The 13,613-nt window shown below is 46.7% G+C and overlaps 1 protein-coding gene across 1 annotated transcript in view; it reads left to right on the top strand.

Moving 5' to 3' along the window:
• Positions 1–378: 378 nt before the first annotated feature.
• Positions 379–13,613, top strand: part of LOC146025633 (rab GDP dissociation inhibitor alpha-like) — a 49,107-nt gene continuing 35,872 nt past the window's right edge. The window contains exons 1-2 of the mRNA XM_083155590.1: positions 379–519; positions 4,867–4,974. Coding sequence (XP_083011716.1) covers positions 475–519; positions 4,867–4,974 — 153 coding nt within the window. The 5' untranslated portion in view covers positions 379–474. The remainder of the gene's footprint in view (positions 520–4,866; positions 4,975–13,613) is intronic.

Raw genomic sequence — 13,613 nt, 5'->3', positions numbered from 1 at the left:
GGGGGACATCGCTAACCGCGCATGCACAGAACCCCCCGGCGCCAGCTACATCCCGCCGATAGGATTGCATGGGGCGGTAATATTCCACCCAGATTGCATTGTAAATGCGATCAATGATAAATGGGCCCCTTAGACTGTAAGGCCACAGGGACAGGGGCTATTGTGAATAACTGAACATATACATAGAAAAGCACTGAAGAATATACATGCACTATATCAATCACTGTTAGTAAATACAGAATACATCCATATACGGCAGCATCACCACCATGTACCAATGACAGAATACACCACTGCGCTCTCAGGCTGGCCGCATTACTCACATGGATTACAGGCAGGTGTCTCAGCTTTGGGTCATTGCGGCCAGTGGCAGCCTGAAAGCCGGTCACTAATCAGCGTCTGGCAGATCAGCTTAAGACGGCATCCTGGAGTGAAAACAGAGGGATCCGCGGGTGGAACGGACCCCTCTCTGGCATGGAGGAAGAGTATGATGTGATTGTGTTGGGGACCGGACTGAAGGTAGGAGAACCCACTCCCCAAGGAACCTCAGGGCACCTGTCTGGCTGCATTGGGGCCTCCTGGCTGCAGATTTGAGTTTGTGGAGTTCCTGGGGCAGAAGGGGGCTCAGCCTGGGATGGGCCACTGGCCGTCACTTCCAAAACTGCTGATCACAGCACAGGGACTAGTACTGGTCACATTGTAAGGGCGTAAGGGGCTGTAATATTACAGGATTATTCTGTGCTACTGTATCGTCCATTGAGCTTATTCTTGCACCTGGTTTGTAAGCATACCTCCCAACTTCCGAAGGTCAGCAGTCGGGACACTGCTGCTGCGCGCCGAAGGCTCCCCCGCGAGGCCACGCCCCCATTTTGCCGCTATGGGGGCATGACCCAGAGGCTCTGTGAGCCTCTAGCCATGCCCCCAGCCCCCTGGCTGCGGGAATAGACGCTGTGCACATGCGCACAGCGTTTATTCCCCGCTGCTTAGCAGCTGACAGGGGGGACTCCCAACAGCCCCCCCACACCGCGGGACACTGCCGCCCGCGGGTGGGACAGCGGGACAGGCCCTGACAATCGGGACTGTCCCGATAAAATCGGGACTGTTGGGAGGTAAGTTCTACTGCACCAGGGTGTTCTGTTGTAAAAACATCAACCAAACATTCCCCAAGTAATATAATCAGAATTCATAAAAGACTAAAAGCGATACACCCAGAAGCAAGATGTCACATGCAGATTTACGCTGAGAGCCAATAAAAACAGATCAAAAATACAAGTCGCAAAAGCAGATCGTTCCACCCCCCACACCCTCACCGGCACACTCAAACACCCCCCCCCTCACACACACACACACACACACCCTCACCGGCACACTCAAACCCCCCCCCCCCCTCAAGGACAGACTGAGAGGCCTTGGTCTCCCCACATAGTTGTAATCTGATGGAGACAGAAGGCTGCAATGTTTTCTGAAAGCAGATAGGGGCTTGTTGCACTCTGGCCCATATTGTGAAGGGGCCTACACACGGAGAGACTGTGCTGAGCAATCTGTCAGAGCCAGTGTTCTCCGCTGGATATGAATCGCCATGGCGGCAGCGACGTGCACCACTATCGCTATGGCCCCTACACACGGAACGATGTAGATCTGGTCAGATTGCATAGAAAATGCCCAAATGTAGGCCCCATTAGAAACCCCCCCCCCCCCGCGCACCCCCCCCCCCCCCCCCCCCCCCGGAACTCACCTCAGCTGACCTCTCAGTGAACACACAACACAGGCACAGTGCAGCCTGCAGAGCGCCGAGCCCCTCTGTGTCCTAGGCTCGGCGCTCTGCAGGCTGCCCTGTGTATCATGCATGCCTGGCTGGGGGGCCACCAGGTTACCTCCCCTCCTGCATCCTGCAGGAGACTCCCTGATATAGCAGCAATCTCCCTCTCTCCCTCATTAGTCTAGCAATCTCCCTCATGTCACCTAGCCCACATTACACTGTTACATCATAGTTACCTCCCCTTCTGCATTCTGCAGGAGATTCCCTGATATAGCAGCAATCTCCCTCTCTCCCTCATTAGTCTAGCAATCTCCCCTATGTCACCTAGCCCACATTACACTGTTACATCATAGTTACCTCCCCACCTGCATTCTGCGGAGACTCCCTGACGTAGCAGCAATCTCCCTCATTAGTCTAGCAATCTCCTCCATGTCACCTAGCCCACATTACACTGTTACATCATAGTTACCTCTCCTTCTGCATTCTGCAGGAGACTCCCTGACATAGCAGCAATCTCCCTCTTTCCCACATTAGTCTAGCAATCTCCTCCATGTCACTGTTACATCATAGTTACCTCCCCTTCTGCATTCTGCAGGAGGCTCCCTGATATAGCAGCAATCCCTCTCTCTCCCTCATTAGTCTAACAATCTCCCTCATCTCACCTAGCCCACATTACACTGTTACATCATAGTTACCTCCCCTCCTGCATTCTGCAGGAGACTCCCTGACATAGCAGCAATCTCCCCCTCTCCCTCATTAGTCTAGCAATCTCCCTCATGTCACCTAGCCCACATTACACTGTTACACCATAGTTACCTCCCCTCCGGTATTCTGCAGGAGTCTCCGTGACATAGCAGCAATCTCCCTCTCTCCCTCATTAGTCTAGCAATCTCCCTCATGTCACCTAGCCCACATTACACTGTTACATCATAGTTACCTCCCCTCCTGCATTCTGCGGAGACTCCATGACATAGCAGCAATCTCCCTCTCTACCTTATTAGTCTAGCAATCTCCCTCATGTCACCTAGCCCACATTACACTGTTACACCATAGTTACCTCCCCTCTGGTATTCTGCAGGAGTCTCTGTGACATAGCAGCAATCTCCCTCTCTCCCTCATTAGTCTAGCAATCTCCCTCATGTCACCTAGCCTACATTACACTGTTACATCCTAGTTACCTCCCCTCCTGCATTCTGCAGGAGACTCACTGACATAGCAGCAATCTCCCTCTCTCCCTCATTAGTCTAGCAATCTCTCTAATATCACCTAGCCCACATTACACTGTTACATTTTTTGGGAAAAAAGGAATTAGAGACAGATACATTTACACTGAATCATCAGCACCATTTCCCAGCACTTTACCAAGTATAGTAGCTCTTACTAACTGCTTTGGGGATCATCTACATTTGGATATAAGTCATTGTAAAAGATTCCTCTCAGATGTCGCAGTACACACCCACGCTGCTAGGTGCCACGTTCACAATCTCTTTTCACAATCTCTCCATATATGGAACTAGACACACCCTTTGGGAGGAGCATGACACGCCCCCTCAAGGGGGCGCGGTGCAAAATTCTACTACCAACTATAATCTCCCTGAAACTAGTTTTCAAAAGTAGGCAAGTTTGCCACATATGGACTTGGACTGCCTGTTCCCTCACTGGTAGAACATCCGTCAATATCAAGCACTAATAAGTCCCCATATTATGTGACTCCAACATTTCATTGACATTAATATTGATAAACCACTTATATTTAATTGTCCAAATATATGCTCACATAATCATGTCCTCTAAATCAGGGCAATCTATCAATGGTCCATGGGGGGTGTCTGGCAATTTTGTTGTCCCGGGTCCCTGATTTGACTAGTTACAGTCCCACATGTCATCACGTCTGCGCACAGCCGCGTCAGCTGATATCGCGGGCAGATCAGCGAAGCTGTCACATGTAAGCTGCTTGGAGGATTGTGGCTCTGTCACCAAGCAGTGTCTTATATATCCATCTAATATGTCAGGGAAGCAGGATTAGCCCTACACCAGGATCCCCCGTAGTGCTGCGTGCTGCGGTGCGAGTTCTATTGTGCGGAGATATAATGAACCAATCAGTTTGTGATCATTTATTTAGCACCTAGAAGATAATAGATAGAATCTCATCTTCTATAGAACTCCCTTCTTAGTAAATTGACCCCTATTTCACACCTGGATATTAGAATTCCCGGGAACGTACTGTTTCATGTTGCCGCTTCCGTTCATCTCGGTCTCACCAAAATGCAGGTGTTAGCTTAATTACAAATGTAAATGCACTTAGATTAGAGCATACTGTACCTCCCAACTGTCATTTTTTAGGACTGTCCCGCTGCCCCACCCAAGGATAGCAGTGTCCCACAGTGGGGTGGGAGGGGGAGTAAATTGGGAGTCCCCCTCACTTGCTGTTTGGCTTATGACGGCAGCGGTGAATGCATGCACCGGGGAGAGAGGGACTGGGGGCATATACATCGCTCGCATAGGTGGCTCGCATAGAATAGGTGGTTCGCATAACGTAGCGAGCCACCGTGCCCGCAGCGTGGCGAGTGCAGCGAGCCGGCAGGGGGCTTCATTGTGCTCTCCATGCTGTCTGGGTCCGGCCAGTCGGGATCCCGATGTCGGGATAATGACTGTCGGGATCCGGACTGTCGGACCCCTATACCACACCCTGTAAAACACTTGCTGTTTAATGAATGTCTGGAGCTAACCACCAATCAGAGTGCAGCATTTTCTACCTGCCACCAGCCTATAGCCAGACAGCAAAAGGCTGTTGGCATGCTGATTGGTGGATCGCTGGAGGCAGTCACTACTTGGAGCATGTAGAGAAATGGCGCAGGACCACAGGAGGGGTAAGTTGTGAAATTTATTTTAATGTATTCACATGAAAGGGTGGGAAGGGGCCCGCGATGCATTGCTATGCCTGGTGCCTACAATGGGTACCGAAACACAAGGGAGTAACGGGAAGGATGGGGAGATGGGAGAACGCTGGGGAAGAGTAAAGAAACCACTGTAGAACAGCCACCGGCAAATAATTGCTCCAAAATCCCAGTATGTAATAATAAGCATCCTCCCCCCATCTGTCCTAGGAATGTGTGCTGTCCGGGATAATGTCTGTCAATGGAAAGAAAGTTTTACATATAGATCGGAATAACCACTACGGAGGAGAAAGTGCCTCAATCACGCCCCTGGAAGAGGTGGGTACTTTGTAATCACCCAATGAGATTTCCTGCTTGTGCTGGCGATTCCAGATCTCCCCAGCTTGTTATCCAACCATGGATGGAATATTTATAACTGACCAGTTCTGCATAAGGCACCAGCAATGGCGCTCTCTGACCTTGGCATACAATGGAGGCCACATACTGCTCAGTGCACAAATGTTCCGGAAATAGCTGAAATGTAATGTTTGCCCTACTTGCTTTGTTACTCTTCTTCTTCCTCCTCCTCCTCCTCAGCATCTTGCCTTGTTACAGGAAGGTCTCTAACAGAGCAGGCAGAGTCTGAGTGACACATCTGTAGGCTTGTCCTATGTCAGGGGCCCACTAGAAATACATGTCACCCTTCCCAACACCCCCCCACTCTCCCCGTGCGGGATGCACTAAAGGAAAAATGCGGTAAAAACTCCGTTATCAAGGTATTTACTGCATTTTAGTAGGCAGAAAAAATTAGCCAAATTCGGCTGATAGTAAATTAGATTCCGCTACTTTAGTATCAGCCAAATTTGACATCAAATGGGTACGAAATCGAATACGTGTATTCATACCCATTTGATCTTGATTAATTTCCCCCACAGAGTCAGTGATGCCACAGTAAACTGACTGATGTTTTAGCTTTTTGATTTTCTTTAAAATCTCATTAGGTTACATTGGTTTCTCATTAATGTGGTTTAATGTACAGATGGTGTAGTGGTTACATTACTACCCCACAGCGCTGAGGTCATGGGTTCTATCCCCACCATGTGTTATATATACGGGGCAGTACGGATGATGTAATGGTTACATTACTGCCTCACAGCGCTGAGGTCATGGGTTCTATCCCCACCATGTGTTATATATACGGGGCAGTACGGACGGTGTAATGGTTACATTACTGCCTCACAGCGCTGAGGTCATGGGTTCTATCCCCACCATGTGTTATATATACGGGGCAGTACGGATGGTGTAGTGGTTACATTACTACCCCACAGCGCTGAGGTCATGGGTTCTATCCCCACCATGTGTTATATATACAGGGCAGTACGGACGGTGTAATGGTTACATTGAACAGGAGAGTGAGAGTGGGCGCTCTACCTCGGTTGCCGGCTGCTAAGTCTGGTTTGTCCAAACCCAGGGTAAGTTAAATAACAAGAAGGTGACTAGCGCTCAGGCTATAACTTGATAACGGAGATGATATCTAGTGTGGTACAGCTTGCGTGTAAAGCAGGGTTATAAATAACAACAGTGTGCCAGTATAATGAAAGCAAAGGTGTTTATTGTCATTTAGTAAAAAATGACATCCAATGGTGGGGGGTGGGGGTGGTGAGGGATGGGAGCCCTCTATAGGAGGGGTGTGGGGGGCTGGTGGTGGCTGCAAGAGCCAGAGTCCAGAGTCTTACAGTAAAAAGTAAAAAGTCACACAAGCACACTCCGTTTCACCTCCTGCGGTGAACACAGTCTGTGTGCTGGGTGGAGATGGATGCTGTGGAGATATTAGTGCACAGAGAAATCGTTTGGCTGAAGATGGTAGGTCACAGTCTTATCATAGGGTCATGATAAGTGTCCAGGTGTCGCTCAGGTTAAAGAGCGTCCTCTCTGCTGGCCAAGCGGTGCACCTAACACTTACCTGATACCGCTGATGTCCTCAATCCTTCCGTCCCTCGCCGCTTCGCCGCTGAGTGGACTGTATCCTGCTGGTGTCTGCACAGCCGTGCAGATCACCAGTGAGTAACCGCGTCGCTTCAACAGAGACAGAAGTACTTCCGGGTCCCGCTGGCTTGCGTTCGCCGGGTGCTCCTGCATTCGGGCTGCAATCCCAGAGGGGAGGAGGCTTGTTGTAGATGGCTGTGTATGAGGTGCTGTCCAACGCGTTTCAACCCCGCTGGGGTCTTTTTCAAGGATAACTGAGCTGCTTTGCTGAAGTGTTTTTATGAGGGTTTGTTCGTGGGATACGCCCCTTGGAGGCGGGCGTCCATTGGGTGTTGTTGCTGTCCATCTGATGACAAGTGCTGATGAGCAGAGTTCATTGGTGCATATGATGAGAAGTGCTGATGAGCGGAGTTCATTGGTGCATGTGACTGCAGAGCATCAGGTGTGTGGATGCACCAGTAATCTGTATACAATCAGATTCATTAAGTGCTTTCAGGTGTGCTGGCTTATGGAAAAGGTCAACATATATTATGTAGACCTTGTGCCCATGTTAGTACGCTGAGAGTCAGATGCTGCATGATGTGTGGCAGTCTAGTGGCTACATGGAATCGCAAGTTCAGGAAGTGGTCGACATGGTGTGTGTCAACCTTATGTGTGTGTTGATGACGGAATGGGCTGGAAATGGGGGTACTGCTTGAAAGTGAACGTGGGGGCTGGTGGGGAAATTGTGGGTGTTTTTGTTCACTTGAGTATAATCATGTTTACTGTTTAACCCTTGCTTGTGTATGTGCCGGGAGGAGCCAATCATCTCAAATGCTGGTCACCATATGTCATGTGGGTTATTTCTTGAGTGGCATTTATTTGGATATTGCACCTAGGTTGAAGTCTATGTTTAAGCCATTGGGTTTGAGAGTATTGAGTTGGTAGATCCAGAACATCTCTCTTTTATCCAGGGTGGCCGTGAAGTCCCCTCCCCTCCAATTTCTTTTGGGGGCCTCAATAGCTGTAAATTTCAGTCCTTTGGGGTCACAGTTGTGTCTGTCTTTGAAGTGTGAGGACACACTGTGTTGTTCATATCCCCTTTTTATGTTTCTAACATGTTCGTACATTCTGGTGCCCAGAGATCTAGTTGTTCTGCCTATGTACTCTATGTTGCAGGGGCATTTTATAAGATATATTACTCCAGTTGAGTTGCATGTCAGATGTTCCTTGTATTTAAATGTTTTATTCACAGTGGTTGAATGCCAGGTGGTGTTGGCCTTAGTGCTCATGTCTGACATACATTTGCACCCTGCGCATCTACCACAGTGAAAAAAACCTAAGCTGTTGGTCAGGGTGCTCTGGAAGGAGTTTGAGGGTTTGATATGATTTTTCGTCAGTTTTTGTTTAAGGTCAGGGGCTTTTCTGAAAACTACCTTGGGTTGATCTTGAATGAGTGTTTTTAAATCTGTGTCGTCTTGCAAAATGTGCCAATGTTTCTTTAAAATCCTCTTGAGAGTGTGTGCTGATTGGTTGTATTGAGTGATAAATAGTATGTTATTGTTGTCCGTGCTTAATGTCTTGTCTCTTATGGTCAGTGTGTCTTTCCGGTCTGTGTTGAGTATTTCTTGTTGTGCAGTCTCAACTAGTGTAGGGTTGTATTGTTTTTCCAGGAATTGTTGTTTGAGTTTGTCAGATTGTGTGTTGTAGTCTGTGGTCTTGGAACAGTTCCGCCTTATTCTGCGGAACTGTCCTTTGGGTATGTTATCAAGCCAAGGTCTGTGATGTCCGCTGTTATACAGTATGTAACTGTTGACATCAACAGCCTTTTTATATGTTTTGGTCTGAATGGTGTCGTGTTCTATGTAAATTTCCAAATCTAAAAATTGTACTGACTGTTTACTATAGTTAGTGGTGAATCTTAGGTTATTGTTGTTCGTGTTGAGTTGTTGTGTGAAATGTTGTATGGACTCTTCCGTCCCTCTCCAGATGAAAATTATGTCGTCAATATATCTCCGCCATAGGATCAAATTGTCGCTCCAGCCATGATCACCCCAAATATGGTCCTCCTCCCATTTCCCCATAAAGAGGTTCGCATAGCTGGGCGCCACTTTTGATCCCATGGCGGTCCCGGTGGTCTGTAGATAGAAAGAATTGTCGAACCAGAAGTAGTTATGTAGTAGTATGTAGTCTAGTGATTTCATGATGAAGTCTGTGTGCTCTGGTGGTAGTGTTGAGATAGTGTCCAGGAAGTGTTTGGTGCTGTCGAGTCCTTGTCTGTGGTTGATGACGGTATATAGGGATGTAACATCGCTGGTGGCTATCCAAAAATCTTCCTGCCAGTCTATGTGTTGTAGCGTGTTCAGTATGTCTGTGGTGTCTCTGATGTAAGAAGGTAAATTTTTCACTATTCCTTGTAGGAAGTTGTCTGTGTATTGAGCTAAGTTGGCGGATAGTGAATTGATCCCTGAAATAATGGGTCTACCTGGTGGGTTTGTGGGGTTTTTGTGCAGTTTAGGTAAGTAGTAAAATACCGGTATGATGGGGTGTTGGACAGCACCTCATACACAGCCATCTACGACAAGCCTCCTCCCCTCTGGGAGTGCAGCCCGAGTTACTCCAGAGATCAGGAGCACCCGGCGAACGCAAGCCAGCGGGACCCGGAAGTACTTCTGTCTCTGTTGAAGCGACGCGGTTACTCACTGGTGATCTGCACGGCTGTGCAGACACCAGCAGGATACAGTCCACTCAGCGGCGAAGCGGCGAGGGACGGAAGGATTGAGGACATCAGCGGTATCAGGTAAGTGTTAGGTGCACCGCTTGGCCAGCAGAGAGGACGCTCTTTAACCTGAGCGACACCTGGACACTTACCATGACCCTATGATAAGACTGTGACCTACCATCTTCAGCCAAACGATTTCTCTGTGCACTAATATCTCCACAGCATCCATCTCCACCCAGCACACAGACTGTGTTCACCGCAGGAGGTGAAACGGAGTGTGCTTGTGTGACTTTTTACTTTTTACTGTACGACTCTGGACTCTGGCTCTTGCAGCCACCACCAGCCCCCCACACCCCTCCTATAGAGGGCTCCCATCCCACACCACCCCCACCCCCCACCATTGGATGTCATTTTTTACTAAATGACAATAAACACCTTTGCTTTCATTATACTGGCACACTGTTGTTATTTATAACCCTGCTTTACACGCAAGCTGTACCACACTAGATATCATCTCCGTTATCAAGTTATAGCCTGAGCGCTAGTCACCTTCTTGTTATTTAATGGTTACATTACTGCCTCACAGCGCTGAGGTCATGGGTTCTATCCCCACCATGTGTTATATATACGGGGCAGTACGGATGGTGTAATGGTTACATTACTACCCCACAGCGCTGAGGTCATGGGTTCTATCCCCACCATGTGTTATATATACGGGGCAGTACGGATGGTGTAGTGGTTACATTACTGCCTCACAGCGCTGAGGTCATGGGTTCTATCCCCACCATGTGTTATATATACGGGGCAGTACATATAACATTACTATAACAATGGTTACATTACTGCCTCACAGCGCTGAGGTCATGGGTTCTATCCCCACCATGTGTTATATATACAGGGCAGTACGGAGGGTGTAATGGTTACATTACTGCCTCACAGCACTGAGGTCGTGGGTTCTACTCCCCTCATGTGTTATATATACAGGGCAGTACGGATGGTGCCTCACAGCACTGAGGTCATGGGTTCTATCCCCACCATGTGTTATATATACAGGGCAGTACGGATGGTGTAATGGTTACATTACTGCCTCACAGCGCTGAGGTCATGGGTTCTATTCCCACCATGTGTTATATATACTGGGCAGTACGGATGGTGTAATGGTTAGTATTACTGCCTCACAGCGCTGAGGTCATGGGTTCTATCCCCACCATGTGTTATATATACAGGGCAGCACAGATGGTGTAATGGTTACATTACTGCCTCACAGTGCTGAGGTCAAGGGGTCTATTCCCATCATGTGTTATATATACGGAGCAGTACGGACGGTGTAATGGTTAGCATTACTGCCTCACAGCACTGAGGTCATGTGTTCTATTCCCACCATGTGTTATATATACGGGGCAGTACGGATGGTGTAATGGTTACATTACTGCCTCACAGCCTGAGGTCATGGGGTCTATTCCCACCATGTGTTATATGTACGGGCAGTACGGGTGGTGTAATGGTTAGCATTACTGCCTCACAGCACTGAGGTCATGGGTTCTATACCCACCATGTGTTATATATACGGGACAGTACGGATGGTGTAATGGTTAGCATTACTGCCTCACAGCACTGAGGTCATGGGTTCTATACCCACCATGTGTTATATATACGGGGCAGTACGGATGGGGTAATGGTTAGCATTACTGCCTCACAGTACTGAGGTCATAGGTTCTATTCCCCCCATGTGTTATATATACGGGGCAGTACGGATGGTGTAATGGTTAGCATTACTGCCTCACAGCGCTGAGGTCATGGGTTTGATTCCCACCATGGCCCAAACTGTACGGAGTTTGTATATTCTCCCCGTACTTGCGTGGGTTTCCTCAGGGTACTCCAGTTTCCTCCCACAATCCAAAAGATATACTGGTAGGATAATTGGCTCCCAACAAATGAACCCTAGAATGTCTGTGTGCGTGTACACGTGGTAGGGAATATAGATTGTAAGCTCCACTGAGGCAGGAACTGATGTGAATGTTCAATTATTCTCTGTACAGCGCTGCGGAATATGTGTGCGCTATATATTATCTGGTAATAATAGTCTCTGTACAGCGTTGCGGAATATGTGTGCGCTATATAAATATTCATCTGATGAAGCCGCTGACACCTTACAGGAGGCGGAGAAACGCGTCATTTGACTGTATGCTACTCTCACCATTTCCTCCTGGAGCTCCAGAATACGATCCCTAACCTACCTGCAAAAAAGCAAGTACTGCGATATTACAACTCAGCATTTCACAAATAGTAGCTGGTCAGTCAGCAGCCAGCACAAAACTGGGATCCGTCTTCTTCTTGTTTTAAGCTGTATCTGGCCAGACAGCGGACATTAAAAAATCTCTTCCCTTTTTTTTTTCTCTCTTTGGGATCAGTTTTTTTTTGCTTTCTCTGTCCCAAGACTCCCAAGAAATCCTAAATGTCGACGCTTGGTCGACAGTACTGATGAAATTACACTTGGATCTAAACCATTCTAGGAGATTGTATATTAACAAGCTAAAGGCTGTTTTTATCAAAGAACAAATCATCTATTAATACTATATGTGTATCTGTTTTTAGTACTGTTTAGTATCACTGGCCAGTGAAATATACAGTATTGTTTAATAAATTCTTAAACTATTTATTTATACATTGTTTCTAGCGCATGTATCCACCTATATTTCTTACTTCACTATATAAATAACTGGTAATAATAGTCTCTGTACAGCGCTGCGGAATATGTGTGCGCTATATAATAACTGGTAATAATAGTCTCTGTACAGCACTGCGGAATATGTGTGCGCTATATAATAACTGGTAATAATAATCTCTGTACAGCGCTGGGGAATATGTGTGCGCTATATAATAACTGGTAATAATATTCTCTTTACAGCGCTGCGGAATATGTATGCGCTATATAACAACTGGTAATAATAGTCTTTGTACAGTGCTGCGGAATATGTGTGCGCTATATAAATAACTGGTGATAATATTCTCTGTACAGCGCTGCGGAATATGTGTGCACTATATAATTACTGGTGATAATATTCTCTGTACAGCGCTGCGGAATATGTGTGCGCTATATAATAACTGGTAATAATAGTCTCTGTACAGCGCTGCGGAATATGTGTGCGCTATATAATATAACTGGTAATAATAATCTCTGTACAGCGCTGTGGAATATGTGTGCGCTATATAATAACTGGTAATAATAGTCTCTGTACAGCTCTGCGGAATATGTGTGCGCTATATAATAACTGGTAATAATAGTCTCTGTACAGCGCTGCGGAATATGTGTGCGCTATATAATAACTGGTAATAATAGTCTCTGTACAGCGCTGCAGAATATGTGTGCACTATATAATAACTGGTAATAATAGTCTCTGTACAGCGCTGCGGAATATGTGTGCACTATATAAATAACTGGTGATAATATTCTCTGTACAGCGCTGTGGAATATGTGTGCCCTATATAATAACTGGTAATAATAATCTCTGTACAGTGCTGCGGAATATGTGTGCACTATATAATAACTGGTAATATTCTCTGTACAGAGCTGCGGAATATGTGTGCGCCATATAATAACTGGTGGTAATAGTCTCTGTACAGCGCTGCGGAATATGTGTGCGCTATATAATAACTGGTAATAATAGTTTCTGTACAGCGCTGCGGAATTTGTGTGCGCTATATAAATAACTGGTAATAATCTCTGTACAGCGCTGTGGAATATGTGTGCACTATATCATAACTGGTAATAATAGTCTCTGTACAGCGCTGCGGAATATGTGTGCGCTATATAATAACTGGTAATAATAGTCTCTGTACAGCGCTGCGGAATATGTGTGCGCTATTTAATAACTGGTGATAATATTCTCTGTACAGTGCTGCGGAATATATGTGCGCTATATAATAACTGGTAATAATATTCTCTGTACAGCGCTGCGGAATATGTGTGCGCTATATAATAACTGGTAATAATCTCTGTACAGCGCTGTGGAATATGTGTGCACTATATAATAACTGGTAATAATAGTCTCTGTACAGAGCTGTGGAATATGTGTGTGCTATATAATAACTGGTAATAATAGTCTCTGTACAGCGCTGCGGAATATGTGTGCGCTATATAATAACTGGTAATAATATTCTCTGTACAGCGCTGTGGAATATGTGTGCGCTATATAATAACTGGTAATAATAGTCTCTGTACAGAGCTGCGGAATATGTGTGCGCCATATAATAACTGGTGGTAATAGTCTCTGTACAGCGCTGCGGAATA

The sequence above is a fragment of the Crinia signifera genome, chromosome 8 (assembly GCF_055691185.1).
Source record: "Crinia signifera chromosome 8, ASM5569118v1, whole genome shotgun sequence".
Classification (NCBI taxonomy): Eukaryota; Metazoa; Chordata; class Amphibia; order Anura; family Myobatrachidae; genus Crinia; species Crinia signifera.
The sequence above is the reverse complement of the archived record's forward strand: the minus strand, read 5'-3'. Positions and strand labels throughout refer to the sequence as shown.